General features: G+C 48.7%; 1 protein-coding gene and 1 non-coding gene across 11 annotated transcripts; both read right to left on the reverse strand.

The window, feature by feature from the left end:
* Positions 1–44: 44 nt before the first annotated feature.
* On the reverse strand, positions 45–15,133 carry PABPC4 (poly(A) binding protein cytoplasmic 4). 10 transcript variants are annotated; one of them, XM_032493906.1, is made up of 16 exons: positions 13,993–15,132; positions 11,021–11,214; positions 10,153–10,268; positions 8,775–8,914; positions 8,320–8,414; positions 7,531–7,668; positions 6,846–6,941; positions 4,750–5,022; positions 4,320–4,407; positions 4,059–4,178; positions 3,466–3,552; positions 3,244–3,371; positions 2,040–2,133; positions 1,806–1,936; positions 1,517–1,576; positions 45–351 (listed from the first exon to the last, which is right to left on the reverse strand). In XM_032493906.1, exons 1-16 carry the CDS (start codon positions 14,183–14,185, stop codon positions 334–336), a joined length of 1,971 nt encoding a protein of 656 aa, XP_032349797.1. In that variant the 5' UTR covers positions 14,186–15,132; the 3' UTR covers positions 45–333. The 10 variants fall into 10 exon arrangements, with proteins under 10 accessions (XP_032349797.1, XP_032349800.1, XP_014417531.1 ...); XM_032493909.1 differs by having other exon boundaries at positions 1,474–1,576; positions 4,107–4,178; positions 4,335–4,407; positions 13,993–15,131; XM_014562045.2 differs by having other exon boundaries at positions 1,474–1,576; positions 4,335–4,407; positions 13,993–15,131.
* LOC116668354 lies at positions 6,463–6,597 on the reverse strand. Its single transcript, XR_004325524.1, has one exon. It is a non-coding gene; the product is annotated as a small nucleolar RNA SNORA55 (small nucleolar RNA).
* Positions 15,134–18,502: the final 3,369 nt, after the last annotated feature.

The raw sequence follows: 18,502 nt of genomic DNA on the forward strand, positions 1-18,502 counted from the left end.
ACTGGGATTTATAGACAACTGTGGTCCGAGTAAAACAGAGGCAGTTTTACGGAGATTTTTTTTTCTTTATTGAGAAACTTAAGACTTGGTACATCAAATAAAACCAATTTCTTGAGGGAAAAAATCAAAACCCACAATAGAAAAAAAAGTTAACACTTTTTCTGGCCATGAGAACCCAGAGAATATATTCTTTTAATTGAAAAATTCTAGGCGCTTCATAATTGACCTTTTGATACAAAATGACCTACTAAATTTGCAATTTGTGGTTCTTGGTGTTGAGGTCCATAGGACAAGCTAGAAGTCTTCAAACCTTGAGCTGAATTCCACGAGGGTTTATTTGGCTTTTGAATCCTGAAAAGAAAAGCACCAACACATAAATATATACAAAATCAAGGGGGGAACGACATAGCTCAAGTGGTATAGTGCATGCTTAGCACACACAAAGTCCAGGGTTTCAATCCCCAGTACCTCCTCCAAAAATAAGTAAACCTAATCACTCCCTCTTTGTAAAATAAAAAACAACAAAAAACAAAAACAAACAAAAAAACCCCCACAAAAAACAAACAAATACATAATCAAAAGAACCTCAGAGATGAACCCACTGGCTGATATTCTATGTACAGAAACAAAAATGTCTCCAGATGTTGGCAAATGTCCTCTGAGGAAGCACCTCTGGTTAAGAATCAGCGACTTTGAAGCTAGCTACTGTATATAAAGCCCCACCTCCACCCTTCCTGGCCATCCTGTAACCAGTTTCTGTGGTTTTATTGCTTAAATTCCAAATGACAGGGCTCAGATCCTTAACAAGGGGGCCGCGACTGTGCCACGTCAGGCCCCACCAACACACCAGCTTTAGCCCTTTACCATGTGCCCGTTTTCCTGGCCTCTGCCCATGCTCATTTGGTTCTCTCCTTTCTCCATCTGGAGGCACCTGCCAGTCCTCGTCAGAGGCCCTAGTTAAGCTTCACTGACCCAAGTCACTGCAGACAGAGGCTCTGGCCCCCAAGTCCAGAAGTCGGCAGAAACACACACTCTGAGTCAAAGTGTAGCCAGGTGTGTCCGTCTCACTCCAACACCAAGCTCTGTGCCCACTGTGGTCCCAGAGCTAAGTAGCAGGTGTACACACAGCTGACCTCACCAACCTTAAGCCAAATCAGGGAGATGTTCATAGAGGTTAAGACTGCGGGACGGGATTATAACGTATATCATTATTTCAGACCAACAAGATGATTCTTGAGAAAGATCTAACCAGGTGCTCTTTGAAGAAAACTGTTGTTTGCACCTTCTAAATTATAAACTGTACTCTCTTCTCCAATTTAACTCATCTAGATGACAGAAAACCCCCAGGTGACAGCCTGCCCAAGTTATCAGGTTAAGGGGCAAAAACATGGCTCTATATACACTGCCCCTAATGTTTTAGGAAGATATTCACAAGTTAAAACCATTGCAGAAAACAAAAATAGCCAAACATACGGTTTGTCCTTGTCTAAGAGGTAGCAGCAGCAACAGCGCCCACCTTCTGGGCAGCTTCTTTCTTGGCATGATGAGCCTGCAGGACCGCCACGGCTTCATCCACCTGTGAGAAGTCTCTAGGTGGTCAGTGACATAAGGGAGCTCTCTGCCCATCCCTAGTGCCAGTGGCTTTCCAAAATACCCACACCACAGCAGCCCACAGGTTACAGGTGAGGCATGAGGAGGAGGCCCAGGGGGCAGGAGACCCTTCTGCCACCCCTGGGTGTCCAATGCCACCCATCATCTTCCTGAGCCGAGTGAGCTGAAGCCACGGGGTCTGAGGTCCAGCTCACCTTAGAGCGGAGAGACTCGGGGGACTCCAGCATGTGCAGCAGCTCCGAGTTGTCAATTTCCAGCAGCATCCCGGTAATCTTCCCAGCCAGGTTTGAATGCATGGTTTGGATGAGAGGGAATAAACGTTCACCTGTAGGAAGGTATTCCATTAAAAACCTGGACGAATCCCAGGAGAGAACAGAGGCCAGTAGTAGGCTCTGGCCCCCTCTTCTGCAAGCACATGGGTCACTCACCCAGCATCTGCTTCTGTTCCTGGGGGGGTGCTGCGGCCAGCATAGAGGCGGTCAACGGCTCCTGCCCCTGCACGTGGACTGCAGGCTGGGGTGCCTGGGAACCAGGAAAGGCAGCGGATTAGCACCAAGAAAAGTGGTCATGAGCCCAACCACTCAACATCTGAAACGCTACTGAGTGGGAGGAGATGGAGATAGTTGTCCTTGCTGTCAGGGAACTGATTTCAGTCTTGGGGGATTGAGAGGGTGAGGGGAGGAATAGTGGCGTGAGCATAAAAACACAACCAACCACAATAAAAAAGGCACGCTATCCGAAGGGAAAGGAAATTAATATGAAAACATAAACCTACAGTGCTAGGCAATCACCTACCAAATGATTTAAATTTACTCCGTTACAATGAGCGTAATTTATCCAAGGTTACCCAAGACTTGGAAGCTCTGTGAATAATAAATAAGATATTGCGAACATTTGTATGTGTAGCCCTTTCCTGAAAGTTAGCTTTCCTTTAGGATGAATGCCCAGCAGAGACTGGGTTGAAAGATGTGAGCAGCAAAACACTTTGACTTATTTATATTCCACATCATCTTTATTGCACCAGATGCTTTTACTGTATCAAACGCTTGAGGACTGTCAGCATGCAATGTCAATACCAGCCACAGTCCTAAAAGTATGGCCCTGTAGACAAAAAACATCTCATAACAGTGCCAAGTTCTGGGAAATCTCCAACTAAGAGCATGGGACAGGAGGGGGGCCCAGCTCTCGACAGCAGTTCCAGCTCAGAAACTGAGCTCTGGGTCCAACTCCTTCACCCAACCTAACACCTCTGAAGCAGAACCCCCCCCATCTGTAAGATGGGGTTCTTTCCCACCCGAACCACCTTGTAGAGCAGCCAAGGATCAACTTGGCCACCTGCTGTGAAAGTGAAATGGAAGCTCAAAGAGCCGAGTGAGCTCTGCCTGCAGCCAGGAGAGCAGGAGCATGGCTGTCTCCTCTGGGCACTGCCGAATCCACTGTCATCAGGAAGAACACCTGCAGGCCCCTCCTCTCCCACTAGAAAGCCCCTCAAGGGCCAGGTCACCACACAGGACATGGCTCCCTGACACAGAGCAGGCATCTAATACCTGTGGAAGGAATCCAAGCAAGGCAGCTTTTAAACCATGTGGAAACGGGGGATACGCTTTTAGCATCGTGTCTGGTGGACCTCACCTGCAGAGGCTGCATGGCAGGGTGAGGGCTGCGGACACTGGAGGCATATTTGTAAGGTGCAACAGCCCGAGGAGCAGCGGCAGCAACGGCAGCACGAGGTGCCAAGTTCTGCACGGCTGTGGGGACGCCTTAGGAAAAGGACACGTAAAATTAAAGCCCATCAGTCTGGGCAAAGGCCCGTCAAATCCCATCTTTCCCCATTCTGTGTGCATCCAATACCACCTCCAGACTGGCAGCTGTCAGTCAGCCCTTGCTGGGCGGCACCAGCCCCACCAAAGTCCATAGCCAAGCGGTCCGGGCACTCAGACCCTACAACAGACCAGCAAATGCACATCAGTGTTGGCGGCAGATGTCCAACTGGCCACGTCCCACGGAAGGAGAAATTCCAAAGCATGGTCACGCAACACACATCACACATGGGGCCACTACTGCTACTTTTGAGGAAGAGCCAACAGGTAACATACAACTCTTTCCACCTCTCCGAATACAGGACATATTCTGCAAAAAAGCTCCTTGAATCTCCCAACCCCATCCAAAGAACAGGCTGCCTCTGTAGTAATTCAGCTAACAAACTTCTACAATTAGCCTTTTTCACATGAGTCAGCCACAGATGAGACAAAGAATCTTAAAAGGAACCAATACTTAGAACTTATCGTGTTATCCCTGCTGCTGAAGTACCTACCTAAGCACACAGCTAGGATTACAGAACCCGGACCGGACAACGCGATGAGCCCAACGAACTGACCAACCCTGGCAGCGCCTAGTCGTCCTGACTCCCTCCTCCCCGGGCCACACTTCAAGGCCAGTTTGCTCACCGACTCTCTGAGCGGTAGTAGGGAGGCCACGAGAGGCCGGAGCATTACCAGTTGGAGCCAGATGGCGAAGAGCTGGACGAGGCCCAGACTGGCGGATAGCACTTGGCATTCCTTGGAAGCCTGGTGGAAAGACAAAAATCACACATCACCGAAGAACGACGTGGATCTGAACCTAGGCTGCACATCTCAGAGGGGGAGGAGAGGCGGGGGAGACCAGAACAGTACACCCTGAGCATTAAATCACTGTTTCCCACCACCTACCTTGAGGTCTCCCACCTTGCTGCCAGCGTGGATTAGGCCTCATCTGTGCTAACTGGTTAGGTGTGTAATACGGAGGTCTTCCCTGAGCCTGTAAGAAAGAGGCCCCAAGCCCTTTTACTTTAAGGACCTGAAGCCATACTATAGAAGTATCTCATCTCTCTACCAGGCACTAGGCTAATTATTTGGGGCAGAAGCGCTCTCTTCTCAAAAGCTCGGGGGAGGGACGGTCAGTTAACGGAGATTCTTTTACTCTACCCCTGCCACTATGTGTTGGCGACCATGGGTAAGTCCTTCATTTCATTTTTAGAGTCTTCACTCTGATGGTCTGGAACTCCAATATCCAAAAATCCCTCTCCCCAACCACTAAGAACTGCAACAGCAGCTGTCAGTGGACAGGCTCCAAAGAGCCATGAGCACAAAGCAGACCCACCTGTGGAACTGCTGGCACAAAGTAGCCCCCAGCTGCAGGCTGGAACTGATTTAAGATGGCGTTGGCGGGGAGTGCTCTCATGCCCGCGACCCGCTGCATATACTGGTTGGTCAGGTGAGCCTTTCTCTCTTCCTTTCTCTGGGCCAGGGCAACATATAGTGGCTTGGAGCCTACGATGCGTCCATTCATCTCAGTGACTGCTTTTGTTGCCTCTTCCGGGGATGAGAAGCAGACAAAGCCAAACCCTTTGCTTCTCCCATCCTCCAGCATCACCTACAAAACGAGACCAGCCACTTAGGACATGGGTGTCCATGTGATAAAAACCTGGGTTCTACTCCAAGAGTTACCCAATCTAGGTCAAAGCTTCTCAGCCCTGTCCCACGATGAACCCTAGACCAACTGACTGAGTCACTAAGTCACTAAAATGCTTAGGCCCTAAGGAACCCAAAGATATTTCCTGATACTTAGAAGCATAGCTACCTCTGGGAACCCAGAGATCTGGACTGTAGCATCAAGCAACTTATTTGCAGAACCCATGTGCCCAAGATCCTGGTGAACAAAACTAAGCTCTTAGCAAGGTTAGTACATGCTTTTGAAATACCACACGTGGGTATGAGTTCTAAAGCCAATGACTGCCACCATTATTTAATGGGAATAACAGAGCAGAAAGGCAACCAGCCAGGAGACAGGAACCTGGATTCTAGACCCGTTCTGTAATCTTTGTGCTGTACAACCTTAAAAAAAGAACCACCTGCCTTGTCTTCTCTGAGCCTCAATATCCAGAATACCCTCCAAGCAAATGGCTACAAAGCTACATGTCTTCTGGTTCAGGCAGTCTTCTATAAACTGTCATTCACAAATGGCTTTTTCCTCACCTGAAAAGATCATTTATCACTTTCCCTGAGCTACCTCCTCAGAAGCCCTGGCAGCAACACGACCATGTGTGTGTCTTAGCTCACTGCCTGGAGAGCCTCTTGAAGTGGAAATCATGCTTCGAAGTAAAGGTGTGTATCAACCCAACAACAGTCTACCAATGAGGTGTGCAAAAATAATGTGACACCATGATCTTAAAAAGGATGCCCAGGAAATTTTAAGATATGGTTGTTTTGCTCTCTTCTTGCAAATGCCAACTTGACTCCTGTGCTGGTCAGCTAGGAGAGACTATTATTCGTTGCACTGATGGATGCCAAGGGGGTGATAAGAGGGAACGGGCGAGGAACTAAGGAAATCCTTGGGGGGTGTCTTTGGCCCACACTCTGCTACACCTGAAAATAATGCTCCCTAGGTTATGAGCAACGAGCTAAGGGCCAGGGCAGGGTCACCAATTGTTGACTGGCCCACATGGCCTCCGTGACATCTGCTGCACCTCTGTGGAGCAGGAACGGTGTCTGCATCAGGCTATGACTCAAAACTTTCAGATGCCATCACGGTTCCCACCACACACCCACAGTGCCAAGGACATGCAGTGCTCCATCCTCAAGTAACCAGCATTCTTTCACTCAAGGACTCAAATTCCGTATCTTCAAAAGGGGGTTCATAATTACTCACCCTGCTAACTCAGCTGATATGATTATCAAAGGAAATCAAGCAGATGATACACACTGCAAAACATGCAAAAACAAACTTTCTATTCCCCACTCGCCCTTCCTTGAGACCAGATGGAAGTTTCCGACCCCAGCTCCAAAATCCTCAAAATGCCTTCGTTAGAGGAAAAAGTGTGGCAGAGTTGTAGAGACAGGCCCCAAGACAAATGGAAAACAACCTGTCTGGATTTCCTCTGCTCATACTGTAGCACCATCTGTCCCCACACCAGCACGAAGCAGCAAAGAATGGGAAAGATTTAGGTGCTCTAGGGGGTGTTGGCGGGAAAGAACTGAGTCAGATTCATCTCCATCCCCAGTGCCTAGGAGACAGTGCAATGAAATGTCATTTTCCAAAGCATATACTCAGATGGGTAGCTGAAGGCCAGGAGGAATTTGCCAGATTAATGTGATACCTAGCTACTCTCAAAAATAAACAAAATTTACATCTTATTCCTTCAGTGAAACAAGTGCAATAAACTTCTGCTTCCATCCCAAAACCTCGGTATAAAATACCTTAGCGCTAGTGATTGATCCAAAAGGAGAAAACTCTTTCCTTAACTTCTCATCATCAATGGTGTCATCCAAGTTCTTAATGTAGAGGTTCACCCCCTGAAACAGAGTATCACCGTTAACTGCACTTCTACACCCAGACATCCCCTAAGACAGTGGTTCTCAAAGTGTGTTGTCCCCAGACATGCAGCAGCAGCAGCACCTCTGGGTACTTGTGAGAAATACAAAATCACAGGCCAGAAACCACACCCAGGGAACCATAAACTCTAGGGCCCAGAAACCTGTGATTTAACAAGCCCTGCAGGGGATTCTGATGCAGGCTCCAAGCTGAGAAACTCTGCCAGGGCCAGGGACGCAGTCTCAGCCTTGCTCAGCACTGCTCAGGCTGACCACCGACCCCAGCAGAGCTCTCTCACCACCAATTCCAACAGAGGGGTATCATTTAAGTAAAAGGAACCCACAGGACCAAGAACAGACCCAGGCTTCCAGAACAGAATCCATAAATGAATAAATTAATTTCCTTCATCCTTGTTTCAGAATTGCTGCTGTATCTGGTAGATGTACCCTTTTAAACCTGATCTTGAGGGAGATGAGAGAGAGCAGACCCAAGATCCCCAAAGAGAAAGCCTGCTAAACTAAGGGTGCTTTGTACGTCCCCCTGCCGGGAGGCTGTGAGACCACCTCTCACCTGATAGCGACTAATTCTCTCCTGTTTCAGCTGTTCAAATTTCCGCTTTAACTCAGCCTGCCGTTCCACTTTCTTCTGTGCACGGCCAACAAAAATGACTTTCCCACTGATTTCTTTTCCATTCATCTCTTCCACAGCCTGAAGAGGAAATACATGTCTTTAAATTAAAATGCAGAGGCAGTGGCCTTGCTTTGGAGATTGTTAAGTCCCATCAAATATTTTGAGAAAGAAATCTTCCCTACGGGACAAACACTAATTTCACCCTATCGCCGAAGCTAAGCAAATCCAAACTTCATCAGTAAGACGGGGTTCTGGTCCAGGAAATATAGTGAAAAAATAGTACATTTGTAATAAACACAAGCACGGTGGACATGAGCCTACGTTGATAACGTGGCTGTCACTAAATTTCTAGAGTTTTGTGGGTATTATTTAAGTTATATATGTTGAGGCCTAGCATAATGTTGCACCCACAAAGAGCTGCTGTGCTGTCATCAAAATCAGCAACTCTGTGGTCTTAGTTCCCTCACCTACGAATGGGAACAAACCCGCCCTATTCTTTCAACTTACACGGCTCAACAGCCAAGGTGACAAGCATATGCCAAGTGCTTTGAAAACAGTTATATTAACATGGAAAATCTCTTGGGAAGACAATCCCAGAGTACAGTGACTGTGCATCACTGCTAGGTCCTCAGACAATTCCAGCTCCACTCTACTAGGTGCTGGCAAGGTCCTGCCCACACTCTGGGGCCACTTCCTACACACTTTTCCCGACCCTCGTGGTACTCTCACCTTATTGGCATCCTCGTGTTTTTCGTAACTCACAAAGCCAAAGCCTTTGGATTTCCCACTGGGATCTCTCATCACCTTGACACTTAGGGTCTTACCTATTACCAAAGGACAGAACTATTAGTCACACCATCTCCACCACAGCTCAAGGACAAAAGCCTTCTCTAGGAGCCCACTTGAAAGCAACCTCTTTGCTGAACCCAGATGGGACTCTAAGAGGTACTACGCTTGGCCTTCTAATTCTGACCAAGCTGCTGAGATGGCCTTGGGGATGGGAGAAAGTAGGACGAAGCCAAGTGCCAAGGCCTGGAGTCTATTCCTATCCACCCTGTAGCCTTTGCCATGCAAGGTACTTTACTTCTGGGTCTGGGTGCCCTCATCTCTTAAGTAAAAACAGATGAATTCCAAGTCTGGTGGACTGCGAAGGGGGACACATGGGGCAAAGGGCCCTGACTTACCAAACTGGCTGAATAGCTCTTTCAGACTCTCATCATCCACCTCTTCCCCAAAGTTTTTGATATAAACATTGGTGAATTCCTTGGCTTTGGCTCCAAGCTCGGCCTCTCGCTCTTTTCGAGACTTGAATCTGCCCACAAACCTAAAAGGAAACCATGAAAAAGTGATCACCCACAGGAACAAAACATGATTTTTAGGGGCCCAAAGGAACGCAAGTTAAAGGCTGACAGGAGAGGTTTAAATACAAGAGTCCCCATCCAACCACCGAGACAGCAAGCTCAGAGACTCCCCAGCAGAAAGAGAAAAGAGGCAGGACTGTCCTGCGAGGACCAGCCCCAGGGCTCCTGGCTCAGACCAGGGCTCCTCCTACCACATCACTGCCTTCGTGAAGAAACCTGATGACCATGTTTTTAAAACGTTCATTTCTGTGCATCTATGTAAATGCATAGAAAAGGTCTGGAAGGATACAAACCAAACTGTTAACAGTGGTTAATCCTAGGAGTGAGATAGTTGGAGTGAACTAAGAGGTAGCTGTTTCTTTTTCCCTTTACTCATTTTGGTGCTGTTTATACTTAAGGGGAAAAGGTATTCATACATTAAAAATTTTTAGTTTTCTTTCTAGTGATACCTTTGAAAGACTTGACCACTGGGCACATACACATCATCAGTGCAGCCCGTCCCCTTGTCTGTTCACTGACCCAAAGGACAGAAATGATTTTTACTTGTCATAGCCAAGATTACTGTCCCTTCTCTCCCTGCATGGCTTAGCTAAGATCCATGCTTCTCCATTCTGCAATAACCAAACCAAAGCAACAGAGTCTATTATGAACAGTCTTCTGCAATGGGATGAGATTTTTCACTGTAACCAAATTAAGTGTTACTGTGGAGCCAGCCTTGTATCTGAAGGCCACTGAGTCATAAGTTAGCCAAGTGGAGGGGACAATTTGGCATGAACCCCTAGCAAGTGACCTGATGGACAGACCTGAGTCACAGGAAAGCCAACGTCACATGGCTAGCATACAGCTCCTGGTCAGCCCAGGGCCCTCTCCACTCTGCCGCTGGCCAAGACCCCTGCTCAGAGTGGGCTCAGAGCTGCCTTCCAGCCAGCCCCAGTTGCTAACGCTCACAAAACCCACGGACGGATGCTTTTAAGGGAGAGGCGGCAGGCCAGCCATGGCTTGGGCAGGAAGCCCACCTTGGCGAGTCAAAAGGGCTGCCACAGCTCGGGCAGGGAGACTCACCAGCCCTGGAGTGGAGAGGTAGGAGCAGGCCACACTTGGGCCGAGAGAACCAGTAGCCGCCTTGTGTGTGCCAGTTAATACCGAGGTGGGGCCACGGCTGGCTCATGCGATGGCTGTTGCTCCGGACTGGGACACTCACACTTTGCGGTCATTGAGAAGCATGCCGTTCATCTTCTCGATGGCCTTGTCGGCAGCCTCTTGGGTCTCGAAGTGGACAAAGGCATAACCCTTAGAGCCGTTCTCATCACACACCACCTGTTAAAAAGACAAGGTGGGCCACTTCAGCACAACTGCCCAGCTCCAGAGACTCGGGAGCCATGCAGGCTCCCGCTCAGGGGCTCCTGTGTCTGAAAGGCCACCATCCCATCAGTGGTCAAGAGGCAGAGGCTACAGCAGGTACTGAGTGATGTTCCATTTACAAATGGTAGCCACTCTCAGGCTGCTTCTATTTCAACTGTGTTCTTATTTCATTAAAAAAACATTTAGAGACCTGGGTGCAAAACCACAGAACTACAGAAAGACAAACCAGCTTCCAAGTCCACGGTAGGACTCCAGGCTAGTGTGGAGTCAGACATGTAAACCACCACCACACAAGCTGTACAAAATGCTCCACATAAACAGGTGCTCAGAGAAGGAAGAGGGTGAACTCATGCTTCTAAAACGACTAAGCACAGCTTCCTGGAGACCAGAGGCACTGCTCTGGTACCGTACCCACCTCCCTGCCCTCCAATCACCCGCCCAGAGAGAAACCTTTTGATGCCTTCCAAAGTTAAAAAACAGGGAGGATATTTCAGGCAGAGGGAAGAAAAAACAAAGACATGAAAGCACCTGCTGGTTTATGCGAGGCTGTGGCATGAGATTATCTACAGGGACTTTCAGGCTTCAGAGCCATTTCCAGTATTCTGAAAATTATCAATACCCTGTCGCCCAATTCCAAGTTCCCCATTTGATTATCTGTTTCCATGATTCAGTAATTATTCTGCTGAAATCATTTAATCAATGTTTACCTTGCAGGACAGAATGTTTCCAAAAGCAGAAAAAGTATCATAAAGTGCCTTGTTATCTATAGATTTGTCCAGGTTCTTGATGAAGACATTTCCCACGCCAGATTTTCTCAAAGAGGGATCCCTCTGAGACCACATGATACGAATTGGCTTTCCCTTAATCACATCAAAGTTCATGGTATCCAAGGCCCGCTCAGCTGCAAGAGAGAAACGCAAGAGAGAAACACGGTTGAGGGTATAATACGTTACCTTGCTTAGGTGACTGCCACGTCCCAGGAACAGATAACACCAGGACTTCTCAAGGTAAGCACTGATAAAAGGCAACTCTATTAAAAGTAAAGGACATCAGATTCCTCCAGCCTGCAATGCTAGTTCTTGCTAATTGCCTTCCTTCATGGCAGAAATCTCAACCGCTCTGAGTCTGCATCCTCGCTGGGTAGGTAAGGTTAGGCAAGATATTCTAAACAGATTTATGGCACCAGGATCAAATGATAACACCTCACAACTGACTAGGCTTCATCATTTATAAAAGCCTCTACGGCCTACTGCCCACTGGGACACAGGTGGAACAGGTAAAATGATTCATCTATAAAATGGACAAACATGTTCAGGATGGCTAAGCGGTAGAGGTAACTACTGACTAAAAAAACTAATGGCAGACTTCGGTTATTTTTCAGTAAGGTATTGCATCAATGTTATCAACAACTAGCTGTCACTTAGTTTACAACCCATCCATAAGACAAATGACAAAAAACCTGTGAGCAATCGACTGGGGAAAATGCACCGTCTCCGAATTTAGTGGAGTCTCTTGTATTTTCAATTTCTGAGACCAAAAGTTGATTCAGACAAAAAAGCCTCAATCATCAAAATGATGATCACACATGGAAATCTTCTTTGTATTATTAGGACAAGACAGATGAAACCACAACACCTTTCTGCCTGAGTAGACAGTGCAGGTAGGCCCCGGCCCTAGTGGTTTCCAGGCTGTCTGAAGCCTTACTCTGAGACCTATGGAATTCCAGGACTTTCAAATGCCCTGGTGCCCAATCATGTTCTTCATCCAATGCTTTGGGATGCTTCCTTAGCTTCCCAACCACATCCATACATACACCGTGGAGACCATTTAAAGAACCAGAGGCTAAAATAAATAGAAAACCTCTTTACCAGTAGTAACAAGGCCCCAGAGCTGGTGGCACCTTCTCCGACTTATGCAATGACATCCTCCAGAACCCTCTCCCATCAGGGGTGTGGATAGGGGGTGTTTCTCCTGCCTCAAGGCACCATCTCACCTAAAACAGGGACACAATTCCCTAACTCTGCCAGAAGTGTCCCCTTTTCACTATTTCCAACCACTGAGCCTACCTGAGGAAGGTGGGAACGTTCAGTATGGGGGCAGGGGCAGGGAAAGGGGAGACAGATTCAAGTTAGGAAAAATCCTTACAGAAGAGCTCACTGGTGATGACTCTGTGACCCACAGCCTGTGCCCCGTGTTTCATGAATTAGCAGCAAAGGAGCCCATTTCAACCCAGCTCCTTGTCTATTTCCAGACAGTGCTGCACAAGGCAAGTCGGCTTAGTCTGACAAATCTGGATGCACTTATTTATAGCAGGGAGAGGTCCTGCAGAGGTATGTGCTGGCAGACACACAAACCAATGGCTTCTGTTACTATCTCTAAGTGACAGAACTTTTGTTCAGAAGAGTGAAGGAGGCAGACAACAGCCAATGTGCCCACTACACCCCCCCTAAAAAGGCCACAGAGCTACCTTGTGGCCTGTGGCTAGACACAACGCAGCACACTGAACTGGCGGTAGTAGTGCTGCGTGCCTCTCAACAAGTCCAATTCTCTGGCCTCAGCCACATCCTGGGCAAGTGACATTCTCTGTGCTTCACAGACGGGGAACAAAGTAGGGACAAAAATAGGGACCCGGAGATCCTCTGCCATAGACTGGCTTGTTTCTCCCGCTAATGGTCTCTACAGTTGTTGCGCTAATGGTCTCTACAGTTGTTGCCGTTCATTCTGAGTCACGTGCAGCCCCTGATTAGGTTTCCCCTGGCCTGGCTCCCGCCCTGCCTGAAGCATACCTTGCGGGGCTCTGGCCTAAGGCCCCAATCAGGGCTGACAGAGCACTGCACCCAAAGTCCCCAATTAGCCCCCAACCTTTTGCAGCTCCCTTTCCTTCTCAGAAGTCCTCTCCTCTTCAGATGGGATGAAGTAAAAGGGTTCTGACAAGTATACAGCACTGTTCACAGGTGAGGCGATAAACCCCACCAGCCTAGCAGATTTTCAAGCGGAGCTGCCCCTCTCTCCCCCCACTACCTGCATTACCATTCTCCACAGCCCAGGGCTTCCTCCAGAGACGCTCCTCCACCCCCGTGGCAAACACGCACATCAGGGAAATGGCTCGGCACACGCAGTGCTGGTGGTGCGGGCACAAGTGCCTGCTCAAGTTTAACGCACAAAATTGTCCCCATTTCCTACCAGCCCTGAAAGACTCCTTATTAGCACAAAATCAAAGACTCAGCCCAGGGTAAAGAGGAAGGGGGCAGCATCTTCGCCTTGTAATATTTTTGCAGGAATTGTGTTTTAATCATTCCGCCTTTCTGGTAGGCCTGTGACAGCCCCAGCCCATGGCCACTGACCAGGCAATGGTCTCTAACAGCACAGCCCCCTTACCCTGACATGGAATGCCAGTGACTTCCCTCTGGTCCCGTTCTGTCTCCTTGGGCTCCAACTCCTCCCCCTCCACCGATTAGCCCAAGGTCACCCAGTTAGTAAGCGGTGGAAGCAAGATTCAAACTCCAGTCATCTGATGCCAGGATCCCGTGTTCTCAATCCCTGCATCCTGTTCCCCACTATGGCTTCTGTGGCAACGTGCCGTCGCGATGCCCCCTCCTCGGGGGCAGGGCCCTGCCTGGAGAAAGACTCCCAGGGTCCCCTGGGAACCCACAAATCTGTGGACACGGCTTCTACTCACCGTCAGCCGGCTGCTGGAAGTTGACGTAGGCATAACCCAGGGAACGGCGGGTGATCATATCGCGGCAGACCCGGATGGACAGCACAGGCCCCGCAGGACTGAACTTTTCGTACAGCATGGCCTCGGTGACGTCCGAGTGCAGGTCACCGACGTACAGGGAGGCCATGGGGTAGCTGCTGGCCGCAGCGTTCATCTCCCCAGCCCCCACTACCCCGAGCCCCGCCAGGAGGACTTCTTAGAGGGACCGCGCAAGACAAAAGGGGCTCTTCTGGGAGCCGTGGCCTGCACCGCGGCTCACAGGTGGCAGTGAAGCTAAGAGAAGCTGGAGTAGGCTCCGAGGACCGGAGAGAGGAGTTCGGGGACGGCTCGGACTTGACTGCCAAACCGCAGACAAAAGGCTCTCAAAAACAATATGGCCCTCCGTGGGAGTTTCTAATTTTCAGCTGTCCTGGTCTGAAGCTCCAAATTTTCCAAAAACAAATACAATAAAAATTAAAAGGGGACGTCCCTCCAAATTACAAAAATTCTTCAAGAGACAACCAAATGGGGCCCACGGCGGCCTCCGGAACACGCGTTTCTCTATAAATATAGGCCTCGGGCTCCCGGCGGTTTAAGATTACAGCAGCCCGGGGAAGAGGGAAACCAAATATTTGTCGGTGCCGACTCGGCAAGCCCCAGGCGGCCGGAGCGCGCAGCCGCCTCCCACGCCGGGCCGGCGAAGGGCAGCGCGGACACGTGGTGCGCGGAGGCCGGCGCACGGGGGGCGAAGGCTGCGGGCGCGGGGCTGCCACGCGGTGCGGCGGGGCGGCGAGCGGAGGCGCGTGGACGCGGGCGCGCGGGTGGCTCACCACCGGACCGACGGACGGGGACCGACAGACGCCCAGGTGCGGCGGCGGCGGGCAGGCCGGAAGCGTGCAAAAGTGACTTCCCCGCGGGTTCTCCGAGGAGGATTCGCTTTTTTCTCTTTCTTTCTTCTTTTTTTTTTTTAAGGTTTTAAAGCGTTTTCAGGTTTTTTTTAAATCTTTTTCTCTTTTTTTCTTCAGGCTGTTAGGCCCGAAAGCGGCGAAGGCAGCGGCGACCCGGGGCGGAGAGAGGCGGCCGGGGGAGCCACCGCTCCATTTATACCCGCCCGCCCCGGGCGCTGCTGGTCGAAGGGCGCCTCGCGACCTGGGCGCAGTCGTGCCCGCCCACTCGGCCCGGGGGCCCGAGGCGGGGCGGCCACGCGAGAGCGTCCCGGCGCGGCCGCGCAGCGCCACAGCGACCCCTGGCGCGCGGAGGACCGCTCCTCCGGGGCCTCCGCCGGACCCAAGAGCCGCTTTCCCTAAGAGTGGGTAGAGTGCAAACCACCCGCCCCTCCGGGACTAGAACCTATGGATAAGGTAACCCACCCACACGCAAAATATTTATAATCAATGCCTTGCCTAACTGTAAAATAAAGATGATATACAATTAATTATAGTTACACATTAGGTCCTCCACTGTGTACATGATTGGGCCCAAATAAAGAAGACATTCTGAAGTTTTTAGACTACTGGGACCTAAAGGTAGAATCATCGGGAACACGACAGCTACTAACACAGTGGTACCCATGGGTGATGAGATTCTCTGGAAAGACGAGCAAGTTTTGGGACAGCTTTAATAAAACAAAATACAATCACCCCTCTGTTTAGATAGCAGTAGTTATTCCTGGAAATTTAGTTGATATTTAAGGGGGAAAAACATGTTCTGCTCCTATGTAAAAGAGAGTTAGAGCTTAGGCTCTGATAGTTGTAAAAAGGTTTTTCCTCCACAAGAGGATCTGGCAGGTCATTTGAAAGTCATGTGGTACATGGGACAAGTCCATCCCATATGGGACTGTCCCCAGGCATTGCAAGATATATAGAGATAGCATCTCTTCCCTCATAAGTGCCAGGAACCAGCCTCACTATCACTGTGATGATCAAAAACAGAAATTACAAAAAGGCACACAGACACTCCCATTGAAAACCATTGATTTGGGGAGTGGGTATAGCTTAAGTGGCAGAGCACATACTTGGCATACACGAGGTCCTGGGTTCAATCCCCAGTACCTCCATTAAAAATAAATAAATAAACCTAATTACCCCCCAAAAGAGTTCAACATGAAAACCATTGATTTGATTAAATGAATGAAGAAATATTAGTATTTATATATTAATTCATTGAAAGAAGTGGTTAATCTAGGCTCATTCTATGCCAACACCAGATAAAGGTGCTGGGGGGATACCATGGTGGACAAGACAGGAAATCTCTCTCTCTCTCTCATGAAGCTTATACTCTGGTTAGTGTATTAAATCAAGAGACATTCATGGAGCACTCCATCTATAGACACATAGGCTTCAGGGAAGCCTTCTGAAACCACCCAGTGGTTTAAAGCAGCCTGCCAGCACTGTTCATCCCAGCACACCATCCTGTCTTTTTGTCTTCAAGGCTAACTACCTGAAATTATGTCATTCGAATATGTGTTGCCCGTTTGGTGTGTGTCTTTTCCCCCCTGTAAGTAAGCTTCACGACAGCAGGAACCTGGGACAGTGCCTACGCAGCACAGACTATATGTTCAATAAATATTTGTTAAATAAACAAATGAGTACTAGGCACCCATGAGCAAAGCCCACACAGTCCCTGCCCTGGTGTAGCTGACTATCTAGCAGGGAACTTACTACCTGTGTGACCTTGAGTAAGCTAGTTCACATCTCTGACTCTCAGATTCCAATCTCTAAGTAAACTAATAAAAGTACTTACTAATAAAGGGTTATAAGTGGATACACATAAATCACTTGTGGAAATGATAATTGTTATTATTATCAAGCTACATTTATACTGAGAAGAGAAGAGAGTTACCTAAGTGAAGCCAGGGAGAACAGCATGTGCAAAGGCCCTGTGAGGGAGTGTGGGCTGGAGCTGAGTCTGCAAGACTGACCGTGACGGTGTGAGAGGTGGGAAAGACAGCCTACTCTTAAGAGACTTGAACCACTTTGGACTTTATCCTGAGATCAAAGGGCAGAGCTTAAGGATTTTAAGAAGGAGCTGCCTTGGCTCAAGTTACATTTTTTAAAACTCTCTGGCTGCAGGATGCAAAAGGATTAGAGGGTGGGTGCTAGGAGGAGAACTGGGAGATGAGGGCAGCTAAGATGGTGGGCACAGTGATGGAGAAAGTGGCTTGATTAAAAAAAAAAGACTCTGATTTGTGATTAATTGGATGTAGGAAGTGAGAGAGTAGGAGTCAAAGATGGATCCCAAGTTTCTGGGAAATCAAAAAAGTTTAGATTCCCCACATGTCAACACAAGAATATCACTTAATAAATCTTAGGGGGAAGGGAAATGGAAAGCCACTGAAGGAGCCACCTGGACCCAGGCCTGCAAAATCCAAGCAGGACTTAATCAGGGAGGACCTAGTAGGGTGGGAAGAGGCTGGACGAACGACCAGACCAGTGATCTGGAAAGAAGCCTGAGCACATCAGTGCAAATCCATCTTTGCTGGGGTAGGAAGGGGTCTGATTTTTTTTCCCATTGGGGCAGAAGCTAGGTGGGTCTGTACTTGACAGATGGTATGATGTGGCAAAAGAAAGAATGAGTCCAGGGTTGGGGAGAGGAGGGAAAGAACACTTCATGGTGAGGACAGGGATACAGGTACAGGTCTCTGCAGCTGAGGATTCTACAGTAGAGCAGGAAGGTCAGAGCTTTGCCTTCTGGCTTCATTCATTTGTCATTCAACAAACTTTATGTGGCATTTCTAAGGGCCAGGCTCTCTCTGCTCCTGTGCTGGGGAAGACCTGTGAGCCAACCATTCATAGAATATCCTGCCTTTATGGAGGAGAGAGATAAAAAGCAAGCAAGCAAGAAAGCATGTGTGTGTGTGTGTGTGTGTGTGTGTGTGTGTGTGTGTGTGTGTATAAAACTTGTGAAAAGTGCTATGAATCTGGAGAATTTTTGAGGGTAAGAGCAGGGGAAACCCAGCCCCATCCTCCCAGCAGGAGGTCAGTTCTACCGACAAAAGCTCTATTTCCCATAAGCAATGGTGGCTCTGCCTCTCAGGAAGGAAGACTCTTTCTGGTTGGGGTCTTTGAGATGGTAGAGGTTTGGGTCAGGCAAAAGACAGACTATACAACTTTGGCAATTGTACCATCCTCGGGCCTCCCTCATCTGTATGATGGGCTCAGCCAGTGCTTTAAGGAAGAAGGACCCAGTATCTGCCCACTAGAGAGATGTTTTTCTCTTCCTGTTCTCCTGACAGCGGGGATGGGAGCTGCAAATCTGCCTGACCCTTTGCTGACATTTACAGTTAGTTGGAAAATGCTAAGAATAAACTCCCATTTATTAAGCACCTACTATGTGTCAGACATCATTTTCAGACCTCAAAGCAGGACTAAATATGTATGTGGCATGACTGAAGACCAGGGTTTTAAAAGTTGGAACTGACCTAAAAACCCATCATCTATGAAGGTCAATGGTATAAATGAGGGGATTCATCACTGCTGTTTTCCTGTTCAGG

This window comes from Camelus ferus, chromosome 13, assembly GCF_009834535.1.
Source record: "Camelus ferus isolate YT-003-E chromosome 13, BCGSAC_Cfer_1.0, whole genome shotgun sequence".
NCBI classification, from domain to species: domain Eukaryota; kingdom Metazoa; phylum Chordata; class Mammalia; order Artiodactyla; family Camelidae; genus Camelus; species Camelus ferus.

Bases quoted from the DNA above. Each gene is read 5' to 3' on its own strand.
- PABPC4 (XM_014562044.2), bottom strand. From the start codon at position 14,185: ATGAACGCTGCGGCCAGCAGCTACCCCATGGCCTCCCTGTACGTCGGT. The intron at 4,179-4,319 runs GTAGGTGGTGGG...TCTTTCCACCAG, and splicing joins GCAAGGTGGGAGACCTCAAG to GCTTCCAAGGAATGCCAAGT. The intron at 3,553-4,058 runs GTGAGCAAACTG...GGTCTGTTGTAG, and splicing joins TACTACCGCTCAGAGAGTCG to GGTCTGAGTGCCCGGACCGC.